A 22,951-nucleotide genomic window follows, 5' to 3' on the forward strand; every position below is an offset into this window, starting at 1 on the left:
CGCGCTTCGCCAGGGGCACCGGCTTCTCCCCTCCAGAGAAGCCCGCTGGGCGCTCCACGCCCAGGCACGGGCACCTCGCTCGACACCCGCTTCCCACCCAGCAGTCCAAGCCCCCCACCTGCCCCCTAGGGGATGAGGAGCCGCCCCACCACCGGGGAACGGGGAGCAGGCCACTTACTGGGGCTCAGGAAGCACTCAGTCAGCCTTCGGAAGCAGCTCGCATTATTAGAAGGTCCATCTTCCATGTCGGAGCCGAAGAGCAGCGCGGCCGCGGCGGCGAGGGCGAAGCCGGCGCCCTGGGGACGCCGCGGAGTTGGGCCGCCGCCGCCTGGGCCGGCGCCGGGGAAGCCGGGGGAGCCCGCGCGGCGGGCGGCCTGGCCGAGTGGGAGCCGGGGCGGCGGCGGCGGCCGGGGCCCTGCACGGGCTGGGAGCAGCAAGCCCTGGAGCGCAGGCGAGAGGAAGAGCCGCCGCCGCCCGCCGCCGCTGCCACCGCCGCCGCGGTGACTACTGCTGGTGGGGACGCTCAAGGGAGCTGCCTCTTGTCGTCCTCCTCCTCCTCCGCCAGCATCGCCGCCTCCTCCCGCCGCCGCCGCCGCCGCTGCGCCCTCCCTTCCTGGGAGACGCACGGGGAGGTGAAAGGCAGATGAGGAGGGGAGAAAAGAGGGAGGGGGCGGGGGGGGCGGCGGCCAGAAGTAAAAGGAAGATGGAGAGGAGGAGGGGACCCGGGAGGAGAAGGCGAGCGCCAGCGGGAGCGCGGGCCGCGACCCAGCCGCAGCCGCCGCCGGGGCAAGGGCAGAGAGGGCGCCGGGCCCCCAGCTGGGCTGGCGCGGCCTGCGGAGGAGGGCGGCGCGGGGCGCGGCGCGCTCTGCCCGGCCGCGGCCAGGCCACTCGGGGGCCAGGCCCGGGCCCGCCGCGCTCCCCCCGCCGGCCGCGCTGCGCCGGGGTTCCGGGCGGAGTTTGCCGGGGCCGCAGCCGGGCTCGTCCCCTGCCGCCGCGGGGACCTGGGGCGGGGAGCAAGAGGCTCCTCGGGGCTGGCCATGGTTCCTCCCCGGGCCGCGGAGGGGGCAGGCCGCGGGCGGGAGGGGCGCGGCGGGCCGGGGCTCGGTGGGCTCCGCCCCCGCAGGACCTGCCCACCCTTGCCGGCCGCCCGAACCGCTGCCTGGTCCTCCTCTCTGGTATTCGGCTTCCCTCCCAGTCTAGTCTTCACATTGTGCTCGGCTTGGGCTGCGGGAGGACCCGGGGCCGGGGGCCAGGCCCCGGCGACGGCGCCTGGCTACCCTCAGGCGCGCACAATCGGCGTCCTCCCGGGCCGGGGAGAGGGACGGCGGAGACCCTCCTTGCAGGCGTGGCGTGGTGTGTGCGCGCTCCGGCGGCTGAGCCTCGGCGGCTGCTCGAAAGCAGCGGAGAAAAGCGCCGCAGTGCCGCTGCCCGTGGAGGCGGTGGTGGCGGCGGCGGCAGAAGACGCCCACTGGCGGAGCAGGCGCTCCCCACGCCGCCGCCGCCGCCGCCTTCCGCGCCCACGTAGCGCGCCCCGAGGGACTCGGCCCCTGCGCCAGGCTCCCGCACCCGAGTGAGCCTCTGCGCGCTGCCTGCACCCGGGGCCGGGGAGGGCGGATGGAGCAACAGCTGCGTCTCTGCCCGGCTTTGTCACATCTGGGTCCGGTGTTCCGGAATCTAAATCCTGAGTCCTGCAGCTGCTCCAGCTGTGCATTGCTGGGCGAGCCACGTCGGCCTGCCAGTTGCCCAAGCCAGGGAATCCTCCTGGTGGCGGGCCAGCAGCTCCAACCCAGCTGTGCTCAGTCAGAGCTCCCGGGAGAGAGTTCCAACTCGGACCTTTGCTTGGAGTTTAAATCAACTCACAGTGTTTCCCATAAAGTAGGGTTTGCAATACGGTTCCTCCCCAGGACTCCCTTTCGGATACTCACTTTAAAACCAACTTCGTGTGCACAAGCCCAGTTTGCGTTGGTTGGGGTTAGAGAACGGAAAGGGCAAACTGTGGCCAAAATGAGCAAGACTGAGAGATCATTGTCCCAAACCCTGAGACCGCCTTGCCATCTGCGGCTTTCTTGGACACCCCCACCCCCTTCCGTACCCATGAATCCAGGCAGTTGCCACTGAAGTGAAATGAGCCGCCCAATGGGCGCTCAGAACTAGGAGCCGCCAGAAGTTTGGGGAAGTTGGAGCGCAAGAGCGCACACAGATGCGCAGGTGTCCGCGTTCGGGCAGGCACGCGCTGCGGAGCCACTGTGGCGCGCTGGGTCGGAGGAGGGACGGTGGCTCTTCTGTCCCACGGTGACACGGGCTGTCCGGACTGTCTGGACGAGGTCACCTTCCCCGGAGTGGAGCACACGCGCCAAAGCCCAGCCTTCACGAAGGGCCAAACGGGCCGCGCGCTACGGTGCAGCAACCGGGCTGGCCCAGGGCCCTGGGCTCCCGGTGTGTGCCAGGTCCCGGGGCCATTTCTCGCCCACCACATTTTCTTCTTTCTATCTAGTTTCACATGTATTTTTATTTGAAGCGTGCTCCAGATTCCTCACTAGTCAATGCTTTCCCCGACTCCCATCTAAACTCCCCACAATGGAAAATAACACTTTTGTATTTGCACCAAGCTGAGCAGTTGGGATGCGAGGGACATGCTGGGGCTCCCCTCCCCCAGTAAAATCCACAGATGTCTCCGCGATTGCCGGATGGATTCTGAGCGTCGCGTGTAACGGGCAACAGCCTTGGCACTCACTAGGTCAGAATCCCTATATTTGTGGAAGAAGAAAATGATTCCAGTGACTCTTACCTTAGGGGCGCTGCCCTTGTTTCTGAATTTTTTCGGCAAAGAAAAAACTAAAATGATTGAGCCAGGCTGCCGGCAGCCTCCCGGCTTCACGCTTCTCCGGCCGTGCAGATTCCATTCCGGTTACTTTGCTGCGAGTCTGGAGTTTGTGCTGTCGTGGCTGGACCAGGCAGCAAGGGTCTGGGGGCTGCCCACACGTTTAGGGAAGACGAGTTTCTCCTCAAGTGTTTATTGTTCATTCCTTTACACGCAAAATTGTTTCTCCTTGTCATGTAAGTTTCTTTATTTGCATCTTGGAGTTATTAAAACTATTTTTCACTTCCAAGAAAATATAAATTTAACTTGCCTATAAGCCCCCTTGCGGGCGCAGCAGACGGGGTGGGAAACACCAAATATTTGTCCTGGGATTCCTTATTAAATCAGGAGGCAACCTTTAGAATTTTCATTAACCCTTTCCCAGAATCAACCTCCTGTTCACCTTTCGTCCTTTTCTCCAAGTGCTTGCTGGAAGGGACGTTTTCCTGGACAAATTAAAAATTACAAAGCATAACAACGGAAGAGAAAACAACTTGAGGAGGGGTTTACTGATTCGCTCTGAGATTTTCATACATGATCTCCCTCCTTCATACTGGTGTCCACGTTTGTTACTGTAAGTCTCAGAGGCATTCAGTCACTTTCTCTCCTTCATGAACTTTGCTTAGTTGAAGACTTTAATGACAAAGGCGCAGACATACAGGCTCCGTCACTCACCCGTGCTCAGGTGCTGCGCGCCTGGAGAATGCGCTGCTTGCGGATTCCTTTCCTTCCCTTTGAGTTTCTTTACTGACATATCAGAAAGAGGAGAGGGCTGTGACACTACACTTTTGTTACTCCAAACCTTTTGTGAATAAAGGCACCGGCCCATAACTGAGGGAACACTGCGTTCTGACAGTTCCCATAAAGGCTGCAATATAGTTACATGACAAAAGGTTATTAGACTATAACACAATGTAAGCATACTGTCATTAGGAGAAGAGGAAGAGCGATGGCAGAAATGCACAATGTTGCAGTGCGCTCGGTAAAATAAACCATTTTCCTTACTTTCAGCTGAGGAAATTCCAAGCCCACGTTGCAAAGAAAAAAAAAACTAAAAGAATATTAAGAGGGTAGTTAACACCAGGTGCCAAAATAATGATGACCATCATTTTAAAAGAATATAAAACTTTTGTCTCTGCCTTTTACCAAGGAAAATGATCAAGAGTTTTTTATTGCTAATGAAACCTTAAATTAATGGAGCTATACAACCATAAGTACATTTAAATTGTCCAAACATTCTTCTATATGTTATTATTTTTTAATCAAGTTAATTCTATATTACTTTTAGTATTTATGCCTAACATTTATTTACAGAGGAAATAATATCTGCCTGATTGTTACTTAATTTGGATTTTATGTTCATAAAAACATGCATCTAAGTAGAGCCTAAGAAATTTTTAAATGAGGATTTTCCTTTAAAAAGTATGAAATTTCTTCATGATAATTTAACCATGCACCCATTTTAATAATCTAAGAGTTAGGTTTGTAACTAACATGGTTAATATTTTATGAACTTTTTGGTAAACGTGCAAGTCTGTGTCTTAACTGATTTTATTTTACAACTGTGGACGTTAGTGCTTACAGTTGTAAATTTCACATCATTGATTCTTGAAAACCCTGTTTCCTTTTTTAAATAATAACCTTTCTTTATGAATATATAAAACCAAAGAAAACTAAATGTTAAACTCATCTACTTATACAGATGTCTACCAAAATGCATGTTCTCTTTACCGTGATTTTAATTTTTGTAACTTATTTAAAATGCATAGCAAAATAAATCACAAGCAAGTGTCTGTTGTTCCCAAGCTCAATAAAATCATGTGAGTTTTACATGTCGGACTTTTTCCATTTAATAGCTACTAAATTAATGTAAATGTCATTCAGGGGTGATGTGTCATATCACACAAACTCTCTCCATTCTAATAGGATACTTTATTTACTACCTGGTGTCATTAAAATGGAGTTCAGCTTCCAGGCATTTATTCACATCCTCCTGACCCCCCCCCCCCCCCCCCCACAGTCCCTCACTCTAGTTTTTAGTTTGTATTTCCAGGAAACCTCCTTCAATTTTTCTCATCCCTGATTCATCATAGCTTTGTGGTCTAGACTCCTGGAACTTATGTATTTTTCTCTGCACATATCAACATGTTGGGTTAAGTCTCTTGTTAAGAAAGTTAATGCACATGTAATTTGCATTGACAGCTCCATTTTAAACAGCTTGACATCAGGGAGACTGCCTCTCCAACTATTCATAACCTTTAATGAAAGCCAACACACAATAGGCACTCAATAATTGCTGGCCTTCCTGTCACCTGAGTGCCAGCTGATTACAAATTTCCATTACTATTGATGTTAACACATCTTGACGAAAGTAAGGGATAGCTTCTTACAGTGTGTTGTTATAGTCAAACCTAAAATAAAAGGCCATTATAATTCTGGTTTTAAAAATATTATTAAAGTCAATACTTTATAGGGGACAGCCTTGAAAACAGACCAAGATGATAAAAGCAACTCCTTTAGCTACCACCAATATTCCTAGATCTTCAGTTTCAATTAAATTGTTTTTATTTATTTTTTATTTTTTATTTCCATAAGTTTTTGGGAAACAGGTGGGGGTTACATGAGTAAGTTCTATAGTGGTGATTTGTGAGATTTTGGTGCACCCATCACCCAAGCAGTATAATCTGAACCCAACTTGTAGTCTTTTATCCTTCACTCCATTAAATTACTTTTATTAATTCCAACCAATTAATTGTAAAACAAATTGCAGTTATCACTTTATGTTATAAAGCAAGTAAAAACCAGTATAGGTTACTTATTATTTATTTAATAAACAGAATAGTTTTTAATTTTTAAATTAGAATTAGTTCTAATTTTTAAATTTTAATTAAAATTAGTTTCTAATTAGAGTATTTTTGATGATATGCAAATGGTTAAAACAATATTTTGAATAGGTGTTAAGAATCCATTCTATTGGAGAAAGGGGTTATGTGTGTTTCTTTCTTTTTTTTTTTTTTTAAGGCTTCTTTTCAACGGCAGAAACATGTGTTTCTTGATTAAAGTAAGACCCAAGTGGAGATTTTCACTAATCAAAAGAAAAACATTAATTATCTCCTGAAAATAATCTCTGCATAATGGCTGTATGTAGCCATGAAGATACTGGTGTTAAAAAGTATTGCTGAGATTATACAATCAATACTAAGTTCTTAGGATAACCATGTGAATATTAACTCTATTATATAACACTGCTGTGTTATGACACAGAAGTAGATTTCAAAGATGTTGCCATTAAAAAATATCAAGTCGCTGTAGAAATCTATTGGCATTTGTAGAGTGCTGAAACAGTTTTCAGTTCTCAAAAACAGATACAAGTTAGAACACAACCATGAGTTCTGCTTAATCAACGCTTTCACCAAACTTTTACAAGTCAAATATATAAATTGTGTTTGAGACTGTGTTTTAAGAATTAAATAAAAGCAGTGTGAGATAATTATATATCAATAAGAATAATAAGCCTAAAAGAAAATACTTCTTAAAGAGAACTAAAGTGCAGTTTAAAGCTTTTAAATAGAAAGTGGTCATAGAGAGACATTCTGGATGAAAAGGGTTGGCTGGGGGCTGTAATTATAAAGGATGGTATGCCCTGATTACTCTATGGACACCTTTTGTACAAATGGGTATACAAGTCTCTCAAGGGTTGCCAAAATTGCCACTGAGTTTGTCTCACCATGATACTACTTCAGTGTACATACGAATTACTATGCGATGTTTGAACTGTGTATTGTTCCTGTTACTTGAAATAAGTAGCTCTTCATCTGTTACTCTGGAATCTTTGTCTTGCAAACATTTTAAATGCTGATAACCCAATTTTTATAATAGACCTTGACATGTATACAAGGGGTTTGATGCAGTTACAGGAGAAAGAAATGTTGTTGGCTCTTCCAGATTTGTCTCAGACGTAAGGATTAAAATGGCTCATTTAATCCAGAGAATTGGAGAACTGATTCCTTTCTCTTTACAGAGAAAGAAAGGAAAGAAAAGATAAAGAAAGAGAGAAAGAAGGAAAGAAGGAAGGAGAAAGAGAGAGAAAAAGGAGGAAGGGAAGAGAAGAGAATGGGGAATGGGGAATGGGGAGGGGGAAGGGGGAAGGAAGAAGGAAAGGGAGAGGGGAGGGGAGAGGAAGGGGAGGGGAGGGGAAGGAAAGGGAAGAGAAGGGGAAGGAAAGGGAGAAAAGAAAAGGATCTAAGGCATGGCCTGAGGCACAAGTGAGTACTGTGAGTTTGTTCTGGTCTAGACCAGAATTGGACTGGCATTTTGGGACACAAAGCTAGGCAGGGTTCATTCACATGAGCGAAGTGTTCCGACATTAGACCTTGACTTTTGCACAGTTTTTAATGAGGAGACAATGCTTTTTGTCCCTGAGCTTCTCTTATTCAAATGCAGAATGGAAAAAGGAGACAGAAAGTTTGATGCAGGGATCAGGCCTTCTCAGCTGCTGATGCTTCAAGAAGCACCGTGGTTTCTCAAGGACTGTAAGTTACAGAAGGCTCTGGTCTAGACTGAGTCAGGCCTGGTTGCTGGCACACACACAGTCTCCCCAGCATCTGCAAGAACAGCCAATTGGGAGATGTAAGTAGAAATTTGTATATTAAATCTTTTGAATGAAGCCTTATGAGAAAAAAAACTCACAGAAGCCAAAAGATGAGTGACCTTGTTTTTTCAGCTGTGTTTGTTATCTATAGGACTGATTGGTGAGCCAGAGACACCCGGCAATAACTCTCAGACTGGGAGTTAAAGGAAGGGGAAGTTCAGACAAGCAGCATATCTTCCATAATCCCTTTGCCATATTCATTTTATTTGGCTCAGAAACTGGGGTTTAATAACTTTGCGTTTTACATGCTGCACTAATATTGCCATCATCAACAAGGCAAGGTCAACAAAGGAGGATCTCCTCCCCTTCTCCAGAGCTCCTTGGCACCGGCATGATTTTCCTAATGGTGAAAGATACATTTAAGTAGTAATTGATAAGGGTTTTATTGTTTCCAACTACAGCCAGTGAGTACAGCATGCAAGCTAACCCTTGCAAGTCTCCTGATTTGAAATCACTGTCTCCTCACTTGACTCCAGGTATCCAATTATATTACTATGACCTACCGGTGGCATGAAAGCTTACTTTTCTCCTCCCTCCAACACTCCTATTTATATAGGGATTTCCATTGGAAATTTCCAGAGATCTCTACCCAGGAATATTGTGCTTGTCCTGCCGTATACTTTCCTGATTTGAAACATTCATAATAAATCTCAATTTTACTTTCTACATATTATAAGAAATTCATCTGCTGAGCCCAGAGAACCTCAGGCTGAAAGACATCACTAACGTAACAAGGCAAAATTCAAATTTAAAAAAGAATACACCAAGGCTAAGTGGCATTAAAGTATTTGTGGATTTTGCTTTCCATGTCATACCGGTCATTTTTTAAAGGACTCCATTGTCCCCAGCCCAAGTATGTGCACTAGCGGTTGAACTGACCGGAAGGGACACCTGGAAGGTTGCATTTGCAAGAAGCTGCACCACCTGTCAGGGAGCCAGAAGAAATAATCCAACCACACACCGATGGTTGAGGGCTTCCGGGGAATGAAAGAGAGAAAGCTTCCAGTGGGTAAGCAATTTGCACATTCCATGTTGATTTTGTATATCCCTTCCTTCCCAAAACGACTAACAGCAGATCTCTGGTCCTTATGTGAGCATCTTGATGCAAGGATGCAGCTTGTTTTATTGCATGTAGACTGACAAGCCCTAATCCACCTCTTAACACGAGTCACAAAGAAATGCATTTCAGCAAAGTACAGGAAACAAAGGGTGGCTTTAAGACAATTATATCATAGTTACCATAGAGCTGCTGCTGCTTTTTTCCATCTGTAACATAAAGGCCTTCCCACAGGTACACTGAGAAATATAATGGAACATCATTAACTTGGATTCAACTCATTTGATCCTAAAAGTTCAGGCAAGATTAACATGTGCATTCTGAACAATTCTCTTGCTTGATTAAAAACTTGGAATTGAACAACCAAAACCAAGCTAAAAATTACTGTAATTTTTATCTGATAATCTTATGTAATTGACAAACAAATCATGATATAATCACCTTAATTTAAATATGAATACTTCCTATAAGTATCTTTTTCTCGTTTCTGGAGTTACCCAGTATCAGTGGCATTGTTTATGGGGAAATTCGTCAAGTTAGGAGTGGTAAACAGGGTTTAAGTTTCCTGGGGTCTTAAAATATCCCAACCTGTTAGCATTATCCATACTTTCAGTGAAGAATGAAATGGGTTACTATGGTAGAGTCTCACAGTGTGCAGGAAGTGCTGATCATATTATCTTAGAGCTGTAAGATGTCCCTACTGATCACATTTCATTGCCTTCTCTCTAATTTTTGGTGTCTAACAAATGGCATTTTATAAGTCTACAGACTAGGGTTATCTGATCCATCTTTCAGATCAGATTGTTCTGGTGAAGAGACTGATTTCCTAGGTTTTCAACGTATCAGTGTTAGAATCACCCTTTTTGGGTAAAACGTTCACTAACTATTTTTTTAAGAATCAACAACAAATGATGCTTACTACAAATTCCTGAAGTCTACTTGTTTTTGTAAATGTCATCTGGTGATAGGCTAGAGTGAAACCCTCTTCTGTTTTTTTAACTACCTTGATTAAGCTTTTCTAACCCTCTTCCCCTGAGACAGGTAAACTTGGTAATTTTATTATTTTGGGAATACAGTAAGCACAACGACCCATGAGTGATCACAGAATGAGCAAAACCCCTGAAGAGCCCAATTTTAGCCCAGGTGCCTCTGCCCATTTACTGCCCAGAACTGAACCTGAGCCCATTCACATGGTCACTTAGGATTGGGGTCCACCTAGGAAGAGGAAGCCAGCCGCCCATGCTGCTGCCTTCCCATTGACTGCTGTGTATATCTCTCCATGACTGTGTTTAGCGTGACTGCACTCAAAGGACCCAATTAATTCACTTCCATCACTACTCGTAGAAGCCCTCAGAGGCAGCTTTAATAGCTAGGATTTAGGCTCGTTTTATAGATTTCGCACACATGGATTATAAAACTGATGAAAAGCAGCTAGATGTCACACACACACACATATATACATAGTGTGCTTTATATCATATATATGTGTATATATACATATATACAGTGTGTGTGTGCTTTATTCTCTAAGGCAGGATGTTTATATTCAGTATTCACAGATTTCTATATTTCTTAAAGCAAGATCATTTTGTAGGGGCACCAGTTAAAATGCTCTCCCCATATAAAAGCAAGTTTACAAGTTAAATATCTCTATTTTATAGCGGAGTTAGTAATATATGCCATGAAACTATCCCATCTGTTTTCAGTCAAATTATATTACTTCAGTAACCATAAAGTACTGGTGAAATCTGATCTTATGTTTTTGAAATCTGATTTAGGCAAATCTCATATAAACAAGTTTCCAGAAGAGAGATCAATACATGGAGGTAAATCCATGACTTGCTAAGATATTCCCATGAACCTGAGAATTATTCCTCATTTACAACTTGATTTCATTGACAGTAAAGATTTCCACAGTTTATCAGAAACTCATTCATTACATAAAGGCATGCGTTTCTCATATATACCTTCCTGGTCAATGGTATAAGGCAAGCTCTTTAAGCCTGGCCAAAACCTTTAAGAATACAGACGCTCCTCAATTTAGGGCAGACACATCATAAGCTGAAAATATCCTAAGTCAAAATGCACTTAATACACCTAACCTAACCAACATCAGGGCTTAGCCTAGCCTGCCTTAAATGTGCTCAGAGCACTAGGGTTAGTCAAAACCACAAAGCCTATTTTATAATAAAGTGTTCGATATCTCATGTAACTTATTGAATAGTGTCCTGAAAGTGAAAAACAATGGTTGGATGGTGATATGGTTTGGCTGTGTCCCCACCCAAATCTCATCTTGAATTGTAGCTCCCATAGTTCCCTCATGTTGTGGGAGCGACCCAGTGGGAGATAATTGAATCATGAAGGCAGTTTCCCCCATACTGTTCTCATGGTAGTGATAAGAGGAAACCCCTTTGCTTGGCTCTAACAATTCTCTTGTCTGCCACTATGTGAGATGTGCCTTTCACCTTCTGCCACGATTGTGAGGCCTCCCCGGCCACATGGAACCGTGAGTCCATTAAACCTCTTCTTTTGTAAATTGCCCAGTCTCAGGTATATCTTTATCAGCGTCATGAAAACAGACTAATACAGATGGGTACTTAAGGAACGCTTTCTACCGTCCTTTAATGATAGATGAATACCTATCATTTACATACCATCATAAAGTCAAAAAATCTTTAAGTTGAACCATCATAAGTTGGGAACCATTTGTAATTCCAGCAATTCACTGTGACTGACTGTAGTTGCCAGTCCTTTTTGGTCGTAAATGAATACTCCCCTCTACACCTTTGCCATGAATTAAATAAGGTAACAGCAGGGACCACACCACTCCTAGCAGTTCAACCTAACTAACCACTTAAGTCTCAGACCTGTCATATCTAGGTGAACTGACCTGGAAAGTAGTCACTAAGTATGGCTGAAGAAAATAAAATTAGCGAAAATGTCAACTTTTCAACAGATAAACTAGATTGAAGAAGGAGAAAGGGATGTGCACTTTAGAACTAGATATGGCACAGATTCCCAGGAATGATTAACCCTTAGAGCATGTATGTAGAATTCTATTTACAAAAGCCAACATGGTATTCAGTATACAGGTTCTTCCAGGAGCCCATAGCCCCACGCTGATGCATACTATTCCAAACTGAGAAAAGCATAGCCATGCAAGTTTTTAATTGTTTTCTTTCATGTCACAGCAGATTTGGATTTATTGTAGCTTCTCTATTGGGTTTGGCAAGGTGAGGGTTAAAACCGGGGTTTCCAGGGTGAAGCCTGAGCTGCTGTCCGCTGTACCCAGACAAGGTGATCTCTGCAGACCTTCTCGCAGCCCTATCATTCAGGCCTCTTCAGCCACTTCTGGTTTCAGAATATCAGTCTGTGTATTTATTTGTACTTTCCCTTATTTTACATGTTAGTTTTAGCAATACATTCTCTCTTCACACTTTCATGTTTTGTTTTTAAATTTTTATCATGTGTATTTAGCTCCTTTATTTTTAGTCTTTCTTCTTTAATAGTGAAGGCATTTCTGCCAATACAGAGTTTTTTCCTGAGTTGAGTTTTTGGGTATTCCATAGGTTTTAAAATAAAATATTCCTTTCTTATATGTTTCTAAATGGTTTTAAATTTCAGTTTTATTATTCTCTTTGATCCATGGGTTATATAGAAGCATGTTTATGAATTTCCAAATAGTAAAAAATATTCTCAGCCACGTTATTAATTTAGTTTAGTTTTGGATTACAGCAGAATAATGTGACTTGAAAGATCTCCAATTTTAAATTTGTAAAAAGTGTTACTGTGTCCATAGATATGATCATACTTTATAAATATTTCCCAGGGAAGAAAAACCTGAGCTGGTCAGAGGCACAGAGAAACAAAGATGGGAGCCTTTGTTCTAAAGACTCATTGCCCAGGTTCAAATCTTGCCTTTACCCCTTTCCCATTCCACAATTCCCCTGGACAAAATATAGACTTTTGCCGAACTTCATTTTCCATCTTTAAAATGGAAGCATGGAAACAATAGCCATGTCTCCTCTTAGCGTTGACGTGAGGATGACTAAGATTATGTGTATGGAAATGCCTCCAGTGGTCCCTTGCGTGCAGCAGGCACTCAGCAGGAAAAGAAAGAAAGAAAAAAAGAAAAAAGGCGTGGTTCTGGCAGTCAGAACAGACCTGGCCTTAAATTCTAGATCTGCCACATCCCAGCTGCCTTTGGAAGTTACTTTCTGTTCTGAGCTTCCTGCTGATGCGCAGTGGGGAGAAAGCGGAAGTAGCTGTGGGGATTCAGATTGACATGCGTGGGAACCGTGAGACCACTGCCGGCCTTAGAGCGAACGCCTGCAAACAGACTGGCTCCTGCTGTTTTTATGAGGACTATAAAATGAGAAAACGTAAAATGGCTAACTAATGATCTTTTCCCCTAACTCACTCTTCCTAGGGGACTGGCCGGGACAAAGGAAAGCCAATGGGCTTATCACAGAAGAAGAAGAGAAGCTGCTAGCAGCTCAAAATGCCTGAATTTGGTATACTTTTCCAAACAAGGGCACCGAGGCAGAATGTGTACATAGTCGCCTCTGAAAGTTGTAACACTCACTTCCGGCATCAACTTCCAGTTAGGGAAGTTCTCCTGCTTTATGGGTTCATCCCTTCCCCAATTCTTAAAACTGGAAGTTTTTTTTGTTGTTTTCAGAGTGCCTCTTTCTTGTTCACTCTTAGACGCCACACTTTTCTCTGAGTCGTTGCGTTGTCCATCCAGGTGCCCATAACACACACCAACCCACTGCAAACAAGACCTTTTCTTCTGGGAGAAAGCATCAACATTTTCAAGATTGAGTTTTCAGAATAACTCATCTTAGTAACGAGAAGGAGGTAAAGACAACAAGATAATTTAATACTAGAAAATCAATAGTTTTGTCTATGCCTATGCCTGTCCCAAAAGTCTGGCTACATTTGCAATGTAAAATTGTTATTCTGAAAATAGGTAAATCTTATCTACTTTTTCCCAGCCTGAGATTTAAGTATCTGCTTTGTTTGTTTGTTTTTGTTGAACATGTGCTAAGCAGAAAGACCAAACCATAAAATTTTACATTTCATCCTTGGAAAATGTAAATAACATTGGACTGCATGCTGGAAGACTAACAGTGTTTATACATGCATGAGTCTATATAAAAGGGTTTATTTTTATTTGATAAAAATGAAGTATATTTTTCTCTAAGTATATTCTTGGTATTGAGAAAGAGAAAAAAAGCCTTTAAAATATTAAATTCAAATTTTTCATAGAAGACTTGTGTTCTATATTTAAAGTAAGATCATTTAAAATAGATGTACAAATACTGTCATGGTATTTGTATGTGGAGGCCTCCAGAGAAAATTTGAAAATGGAAAAGGACTCCTGGTCTTCCCAAATCACATTAGGCTGGAGAAAGAAAACAGAAATGTTGTTGGTGAGTGATTTAGGGGTGACCTCAATGCCAAGCCTCATGCCATACTGGAAAAGTATTCATTTATTTAACAAATATTTAGTGTCTACTATGCACCAAGATTCTGGGTGCTTGGGATATGTAAGTCAACCAAAAAAGACAAAAACTCCTGCTCCTGTGAAACAGATATTGTGGAATGGAAAATAAAAGGTAATAGGTTTCTCAAAGAACTAAAATAGAACAATATTTGATCTAGTTACTGGGTATCCACCCAAAGAACATCACTGTATCAAAAAGATACCTAAACTTGTATGTTTATTGCAGGACTATTCACAATAGCAAAGATGTGGAATCAGCCTAAGTGTCCGTCAACTAATGATTGGATGAGGAAAGACTCCTCAGCCATAAAAAGAAGGAAATCATGTTGTTTGCAGCAACAGGGGTGGAACTGGAAGTCATTATCTTAACTGAAACAACTCAAAACCAAGAAGTCAAACACTGCATATTCTCACTCATTAAGTGTGAGCTAAAAAATGTGTACACATGGATGTACAGAGTGGAATCAAAGACTTTGGAGCCACAGAGGGGTAGGAAGGTGGGAGGGAGGTGGGGGATGAGAAAATTGCCGATTGAGTACAATATACACTATTTGGGCAATGGTTACACTAAAGTCCAGACTTCACCACTAAGCACTGTTTCCGTGTAACGTAACCGCACTTGTAGCCCTTCAATTTATACAAGTAGACATTTTCAACAGTAAGAAATGTCATGCATCAGTTAACCTGGTCATGTGGGAAACGGGACAACTGCTGCAGAGGAAGAGGTGGGTCAGGGTCAGGGTGCTGGGCAGGTTGGAAAGGGCGTGGTGGGCCGGGGCCTCACTGAGAAGCTGATGTGCCTGCCTAGCTGGAAGGTGGTGAGGGAAGAGGTTCCAGGAGGAGGGGACAGCCCTGAGAGGGGTCTAAGGATGTGCACCCAGGCCCGTGTGCCTGGAGTGAACTAGGAGGTGGGGAGCGACCCAGCCAGCTCACGGGCTGTTTAGGCTACTGACTTGGCTTCCGGTCTTCACAAAATGGGAAACGTCAGTGGCTCACATGATCTGACTTTTATTTTAAAGCTCACCTACATTTCACGGCTATTTCCCTGACGTGCTCTGGGAGGGCGGAGTGCCGTGGGACTGGCCAGCACCTTCCTTCCTGCCTGTCAGCATGGACTTGCAACCCCAGGAGTGCATGGACTGAAGGACCGCACAAACTCACGGCATGGCTGGGGCCCCCAGGGCCAACTCCTCCAGCAGCACGGGTCCTCACTCATTCCCAAGAAATGAAACTATACTGATAACGACTTTCCAAGAAAAAGCGCAAAATCTTGCTTGAATGATTCACTTCCTTCCTTCCTGTGATGGTTAATTTTATGTCAACTTGGCTGGGCCACATGGCCTGTTGCTTGGTCAAATCCCAGTCTAGATGTTGCTGTGAAGGCATTTTGTTGATGAGGTTAACGTTAGATCCATCAACTTTCCAGAAAGCAGAGACCCTCCACAGTGTGGGTGGGCCTCATCCAATCAGTGGACGACTGCAAGAGAAAAGGCCGAGGTCCTCTAAGGAAGAAAAAGTCTGCTTCCCAACAGCCTTCAGACTCAAGCTGCAACACCAGCTCTTCCCTGGGCCTCCAGCCTGCCCTGCCTGCCCTGCAGCTTTTCCACATGCCAGCACAGTTGTGTGAGCCAGTTCCTTAAAAGCTCTCTTTCCAGATATACATAGTCACATACAGTCAGCCTTCCATATCCATGGACTCCACATCCCTGGATTCAACCAGCCTTGTTGGATTAAAATATTTAGAAATAAAATGTCTGTATGGAACACTTCAAGACTTTGTCTTGTCATTATTTCCTAAAAAATACAGTATTCACATAGCATTTACATCGTATTAGGTATTGTAAGGAATTATAATGACAATTTAAAGTATACAGGAGGATGTGCATAGGTTACATGCAAATACTACGTCATTTTGTATCAGGGACTTGAACGTCGGTGGACTCTGGTATCCATGAGAGGTCCTACAGAGCTCTACCCCATGAGGGACACTGTATATATGTGTATTTGTGTTTATATGTGTAATATGTTTATGTGTGTGTATAAATGTGGGTATATTTGTATATGCATGCGTTTGTATATATGTGTGATGTGTGTGTGTGCGTTTATGAGTGTATATGCATGTGTGTATGTGTGTATTTGTATATGTGTTTTTGTACATGTATATTTGTATATCCGTGTGTGTGTTTGTATAGCTGTGTGTTTTGTGTGTGTGTATACCCGTGTGTGTTCATGTGTGTTTATGTGTAGCTGTTTCAGTGGGTGTTTGTATATGTGTGTGTTTGTGTATGTGTGTTTGTATATCTATGTGTGTGTGTTAATATGTGCTTGTGTGTGGGCCCAGACCGGTGGCCCAGGCTCCAGGTACGTGCGTACGGTGTCCCCTGCGTGCGGCATGCATGCGTGCGTCCACGTGCGTCCGTGGCATGTGTTTCCCATAACGCGTCCGTGTGTGTGCCTGTACATCCCGCAGGTGCGTCCCTTACGCGTATTATTACGCGGCATCCGCATACGTGCGTCCTGTGCGTATTACGCGTCTCCTGCGTCCGTGCGTCCCCCAGGTGCGTGCACATCCATACGCGTCCGTGCATGAGCGGGCGTACGTCCGTGCGCCCGGTACGTCCTTTGCGTGCGCATCTGTATTACATCCCGCAGGTAAAGGTAGCCTGGTACGTGTCCCGTGCGCATATGCGTATTGTCCAGGCTTCAGGCAGTTTTATACGTCCACGTGCGTATTAATACCTGTCCGCTTCCAGTGCGCCTGTGCGTCCGCGTACGTGCGTAATGACATCCGTGCGTCCGTGCGTATGTTCGTGTGTGCGCCCTGTGCATGTCTGTGTGTCTGTGCATGTGTATGTGTGTGGTCCAGGTGTCCGTGCATGCGCAGGTAGCTGCATGTGTGTGTGTCTGAGTGTGTGTGTGTCCCTGCATGCGTATGGGTGTGTCTGTGCGTGTATGTGTGTGTCTGTGCATGTGTGTGTGTCTCTGTGTATGTGCAGGTATGTGCATGTGTGGCGTTCCGTGGGTATGTGCAGGTAAAAGGCAGGTATGTCCTGTGTATGTGCAGTGGTAAAAGGCAGGTAAAATCTTTCCTTCTGGTTGTTTCTTAGGATAACCCCATAATACATCTCCCCAGGATTCTTCCCCTGTTATGAAGCCACCACCTTTGTACTCAGACCTTCTTCTTTCTATATTCTTGAAAAAAAAGAAATTCTTTTAAGAAGCGATAACATTTTGGTATTTCTTTTTAAATTTTAAACTGGAAGTGTGAAGGCTCAAATCCTCATAACCCCTTCACTGGATTTTAAAATAAAGTTGTTAACCCCGCTCCCTGCTTCTGTTCTGCCCGCCACTTGGAAACAGTTTTTCCTCCTTCCACTTCCCATGCTACCCAGTCCCCAGCCCATGTCTCTGGCAGCATATTCATCTCAAGCCTCTCCCCGTGCTGGATCACAACCCGCTTCCGCCCACACTCAGCATCTCCCTTTCTCTCTTTGTACTAACAGGTTTTGTGCATTCGGTCTCTTACCAAAAAAGAAAAAAAAAAACTTTTTGAATGATAAATGAGCATGCACATTCTTTTTAACATGTGGCGGAAATTCTATCCTAGCAACAGGCACCAAATCAACTGTCATCCAGCAAGGATCTCTGGTCTGTTTGCTTCTGGAAAGAGACTAGAAACAGGCAGACTCTTCCAATTTGTGTATGTTAAGGAATGCATTATTAGATGAAAGGAGATGGGAGGTTGTCTAGAAAAATCATACCATTGAATTAATTTGTGTGGAGGTTCTGGATTCTGCTAAGGATATTTTGAAAGCATACCGCACAGGACAGACGTTTAAAGTACTCAACAGGTGGTCAGTTTAGGTAATTGCGGCATTGGGTGTTCAGGATAAGGGGTGCCCCATGGATCATCTCAGCTTATCTTTAGGACAACCTCGTCAGGTAGGTAGGACAGGCCTCATCTGCATGTCAGGTAAAGTGATTAGAAAAGAGTGAGAAAATGTCACTCTGTTTAAGAACTAATGTCAGCAGATAAATGCTGGTTTAAACCCAGATAACCAGATCATTTCCTTCATATTCTGTATGCTACCAAAAATACTGGCAGAAAAACAGGAGGGTCTCAAAGTAGATACCAAGAAGTTGGAAAGAACCTGCTTCCAAACTTCCTGCCAAGCCCAGAGAAGAAATCTGGACTGGAAAAACTGCCTGGAAAGGGGAAGTCTGGATTCTCACCGGCCGCTACCTCCCAGCCCTTGAGGAGGTGTGGCACCGCCCCCCTTCCTGACAGGCCCCCTGGAGAGGCTGTGGGCAGGCGAACCTGGCCCCACACTATCACAGCACAGCACGGGAACCCCAGAAACACCGGGAACAGCACGGGAACACCGGGAACACCGGGAAGCACTTCACAGTCTCCTGCAGGTCAAAGGCTGATCTCTTACACTTCGGAAAAATAGATACAGTTGGGCCTATGAAGTTGCTGAGTTTTAAGTGTTTGCTGCCTACAGAAACGGTTCATTCATAGCTGTGATGTCTTTCTCTCTCCTTTTAAGACAAAGGGCCACAATATCTCCTGGGTCCAATTTATGAATGTGGGGAGAAAAGTGTGAAAAGTGACATTTCTGGAATAGTCTTTATCTTCTGGTCACCATGGATACTGTGGGTCTCCATGGTGGGTGCTGCTAGCTACTGTGGGGCACCCGGGGTGGGTGCTGTTGAGGACTCCCATGCTGGATTTTGTTGAGTATTTGGGGTACCTATGGCGGGTGCTGCTGGGTATTTTGAGGCAACCATGGTAGGTGCTGTTGGGTGCTATGGAGTACCCATGGTGGGAACGGTTGGGTACCCATAGTGGGTACTGTTGGGTACTGTGGGGTACCCATGTGGGTGCTACTGGGTATTTTTAGGTACATCATTGCAACTGAGATGGAAAAAGAAAACAGCCACGGATCGTGAGCTGTCTCTTAAGGAACTTAACATCTAATTGGGAAGTTGTGAAAAAAATAATCACCATGAAATTTCCTCTCTATTACTCCCTTTGGGAGTAATACCACAAAAAGAGATTTAAGGCGGAATTCAATATGTTGTACGTTCTGCAATTCAAGTGAGTTGCTGCCACAAAAGCAAGAAGGATCACCATTCAGCTGTAGCAACCTCCACGGAGGAAACAAGGGAGGAAATGACGTGTTCTCCATTCTGCCAAAGGCAAACTTCCAGTTACAATGGGAGGTACTTTCTCTGCAGGTAGGCCCCTCTCGAGTGCAATGAGGACAAAAGAGAAATGGAGTCTTGTTTACATAAACTGACCTTGAACTTGAATCATAACCCACATACAATTTTTAAGTAAAGATGAAAGAATCTTGGATAATTTCTACTACTGTGTAACACATATACACAAAAATGCATCCTTTTAAAAATACTCATTGCCAGCTGGGAGTAGCACTTTGGGAGGCCGAGGTGGGCAGATCACTTGAGGTCAAGAGTTCGAGACCAGCCTGGCCAACATGGTGAAACCCCATCTCTACTAAAAATACAAAAATTAGCCAGGTGTGGTGGCAGGTGCCTGTAATCCCAGCTACTATCGCTAGAACCCTGAAAGCGGAGGTTGCAGGGATCCGAGGTTGCGCCACTGCACTCCAGCCTGGGTGACAGAGTGAGACTCCATCTAAACAAACAAACAAAAAATACTCATTACCTTCTGCCTGCGTTCATCTACTTCCCGTATATGTTTTAGGGTGGCCAGCTCGAACAAAATGCTTTTGTGTGCTAATATCTTTACATTGCTGAAGAGCCCGTAACTCCAAAGACTCTCAAGTTACTTTGTAAATTGCATATGAAGATCTCCTAGAAAGTATGTATAGGAGACTCTCCATCTTATCACAGTATAGACCAACTTTTGAATCTCCCCTTATGATGGCAATGCCTGTGTTTACAGAGTGCTGCAGGGGGTAATTCACCTCCTCTAAGATGCCTGTGTGGTAGGTAACAGCGTATGTCTGATTAAGTCACTTTTCCAGATGGTCAACAAAGATACTTGCTGTACAAAAAGGAATTTAAGAAGCCAGTTTCCTAATACTTAGTTTCATATGGCTATAGAAAAACAGACAAATTGAAAAGAAAATTTCAAAATTACTCTTTTTAGGCATCAACCCTAACCTCAATAATTGTCTGGAAAAATGTGTTTTGTTTGTGTGTGTCTGTGTGTGTCTGTGTGGGTCTGTGTGCATTTCCCCTTAAAGCAATGGTTCAGAACCATCTGGAGAACCTCTTAAAAACAGACCTCACCCTCCTCTGAGTTTCTGATTCATAGATCTGGAGTGGTGCTGCAAACCTGCATTTCTAACAACCTCCCAGGTCTAGCACAAGGCTACCACTTCTTTGAAGCCATAAAGGAATCTACAATTATTTTATATGGTTTTTTCCTTTTTCTAAAAAAAAAAAAAGCAAATTGTGAACCAAGCCTGCATTTGTGATTAAGTGTTTTGAAATGCACTGACTGTTTACTCAAAATACCTGTTGTCTGTAGGTCACAGGCACTGTACCCTGAATGGGTCGGTTTTACAAATTGCTACTAGTTCTTCTAATAAGTGAGCTGGCTGCTAGACGAAGTGAGAAGTTTAGAGAGGCTCACTGAGATTATAAACCTGATGGTGGTAGGGCCATTTGTATTAATGATAAATGGGTTTAATTTTTCTGAAATTATGTGTCATCATCAAAGGAGGGTAGGATGCCTCACAAAACAGTGGGTGAAATTTTGTGACTATATTTCATATAGGTATCACGAACTCCCTCTAAGTTGTCCTTGTTCTGGTTTTAACATGTTGACTTCCCACCAATCTATAAAAGTAGCCAACTGTATCTCTTACTATAGATTGAAGGTTTGTATTCCCCAAACCCAAATTTATATCTTTTTTTTTTTTTTTTTGAGGCGGAGTCTTGCTCTGTCACCCAGGCTGGAGTGCAGTGGCACGATCTCAGCTCACTGCAAGCTCCACTTCCCAGGTTCACACCGTTCTTCTGCCTCAGCCTCCTGAGTAGCTGGGACTACAGGCAACCGCCACCATGCCTGGTTAATTTTGTTTGTTTGTTTTTTAGTGGAGACGGGGTTTCACCGTGTTAGCCAGGATGGTCTCAATCTCCTAACCTCGTGATCCGCCTGCCTCGGCCTCCCAAAGTGCCGGGATTACAGGTGTGAACTACCACACCTGGCCATCTTATTTTTTTTAAGTTACGGTCTTACTCTGTCACCCAGGCTGGAGTGCAGTGGCTGCGATCACGGCTCACTGCAGCCTCGACCGCAGGATTCAGGTGACCCTCCTGCCTCAGCCTCCTGGGTAGCTGGGACCACAGGCATGCACCACCACACCCAGCTAATTTTTTATATTTTTGGTGGGGATGGGGTCTTGCCATGTTGCCCTGGTTGGTCTCAAACTCCTGAGTTCAAGCAATCCACCCGCCTTGGCTTCCCAAAGTGCTGAGATTATAGGCATGAGCCACTGTGCCCAGCCCCAAATTTATATCTTAAAATATGAACCCTATATATGATGGTATTAGGAGGTAGGGTTTTTGAGATGTGATAAGGTCGTGAAGGTAGAGCCCTCATGAATGGGATTAGTGCCTTCATAAAGAGACACCAAAGGCCCCCTTTGCCTCTCTGCCATGTGAGGACACCGTGAAAAGACAGCTGTCTATGAACCAGAAAGCCAGGCCTCACCAGATACCAAATCTGCCAGGCCCTTGATCTCGGACTTCCCAGCATCCAGAACCATGAAAAATGAATGTCTGTTGTTTATAACTCACCAAGTCCATGGCACTTTTTTATAGCAGCCTGAATGGACTGAGCCATCTATATTTACCATCAACAGGGAACAGGAAGATTATCACCAACAAAGATCTAGAATCCACTTGTCATCGGCTCATACATCCCCACTTCCAGCACGCTGTACCTGCACCCTCAGGTCCGGGTTAGGTACCCCTTTCATTTGCCCCCACAGACACCTCAACTTCTCTCTATCATGTCATTCAACTTGTGCTAAAATCGCCTGCGCATTGTGTCGTCACCCCACCGGAATGTAAAAGTGCGTGTGGCAGAGGCCAGGCCTGTGTAGACTGTTGAGTCTTCAACATTCAGCATAGCTCCTAGCACATGGTGCATGCTCACAAATTTATTTGTTGAATGTGAACAGCAGGAAGGAAAGAAGACCGAAAAGGGAGAGAATAACTCAAAAGCTGAGTTCTCTGAAAGGGGTTAACTTACAGAGGCCTATGCAGCGCTCTCCAATGAGGAGCAGAAGGACGCACTGAATAACAGTATGGGCAAAAAGAACACTTTCAGAACATACCAAAGGCCTTCGGGTGGGCATCAGAGACACGGGCTTCCAGGAAACTGCCCAGCCAATGAGAATCCCAGGGGAAGAAATTGGAAAGGACTTATTTGAACAACAACGAAAAATGCGTGTGCAGACACACAGATGCGCACGCACACACACACACACAGTCACACACGGCTAAGATATCAACAGGCTAGTTTTGCAGTCACGTTTGTCTACACATGCTGTGGGTGTGGGAGAGACAGGGGTTCATCTGGGATGTATTTCATCTGAGATCTTGGTGAGGTCATTTTTGTTCCAGACAGCTGAATATTAAGTGCCGCATCTTATTACAGCTTTTTAAATGGCATGCTTTCCAACGCATATCATAAAGCCCCCTGACCTTGTGAGGTAGGCTTGCAATATAAGCCACGGTCTCCTGTAGGCCCCTGAGCTGCCAGGCTGAGCCTCACACGGGAGGGCTGGAGAGTGTGGCGGTGCAGGACAGTGAACCAAAGACGGTATCTTTGGACATCACTGATTGAAAATGTCACTCATCAAGCTTTTT

The 22,951-nt window shown here is 44.7% G+C and overlaps 1 protein-coding gene across 6 annotated transcripts in view; it reads right to left on the minus strand.

Moving 5' to 3' along the window:
• PDE10A (phosphodiesterase 10A) overlaps nt 1-22,951 on the minus strand; it is a 665,278-nt gene that overhangs the window by 337,516 nt on the left and 304,811 nt on the right. The window contains exon 1 of one of the 6 annotated variants that reach the window (XM_021936910.2): nt 179-680. The exons of the other annotated variants lie outside the window; for them this stretch is intronic. Within the exon in view, the coding sequence (XP_021792602.1) occupies nt 179-245 (67 nt within the window). The 5' untranslated portion in view covers nt 246-680. Of the gene's footprint in view, nt 1-178; nt 681-22,951 lie in introns of those variants that run through there. 6 annotated transcript variants of the gene reach the window in all.

Source organism: Papio anubis, chromosome 6 (assembly GCF_008728515.1).
Source record: "Papio anubis isolate 15944 chromosome 6, Panubis1.0, whole genome shotgun sequence".
In the NCBI taxonomy this organism is placed as follows: Eukaryota; Metazoa; Chordata; class Mammalia; order Primates; family Cercopithecidae; genus Papio; species Papio anubis.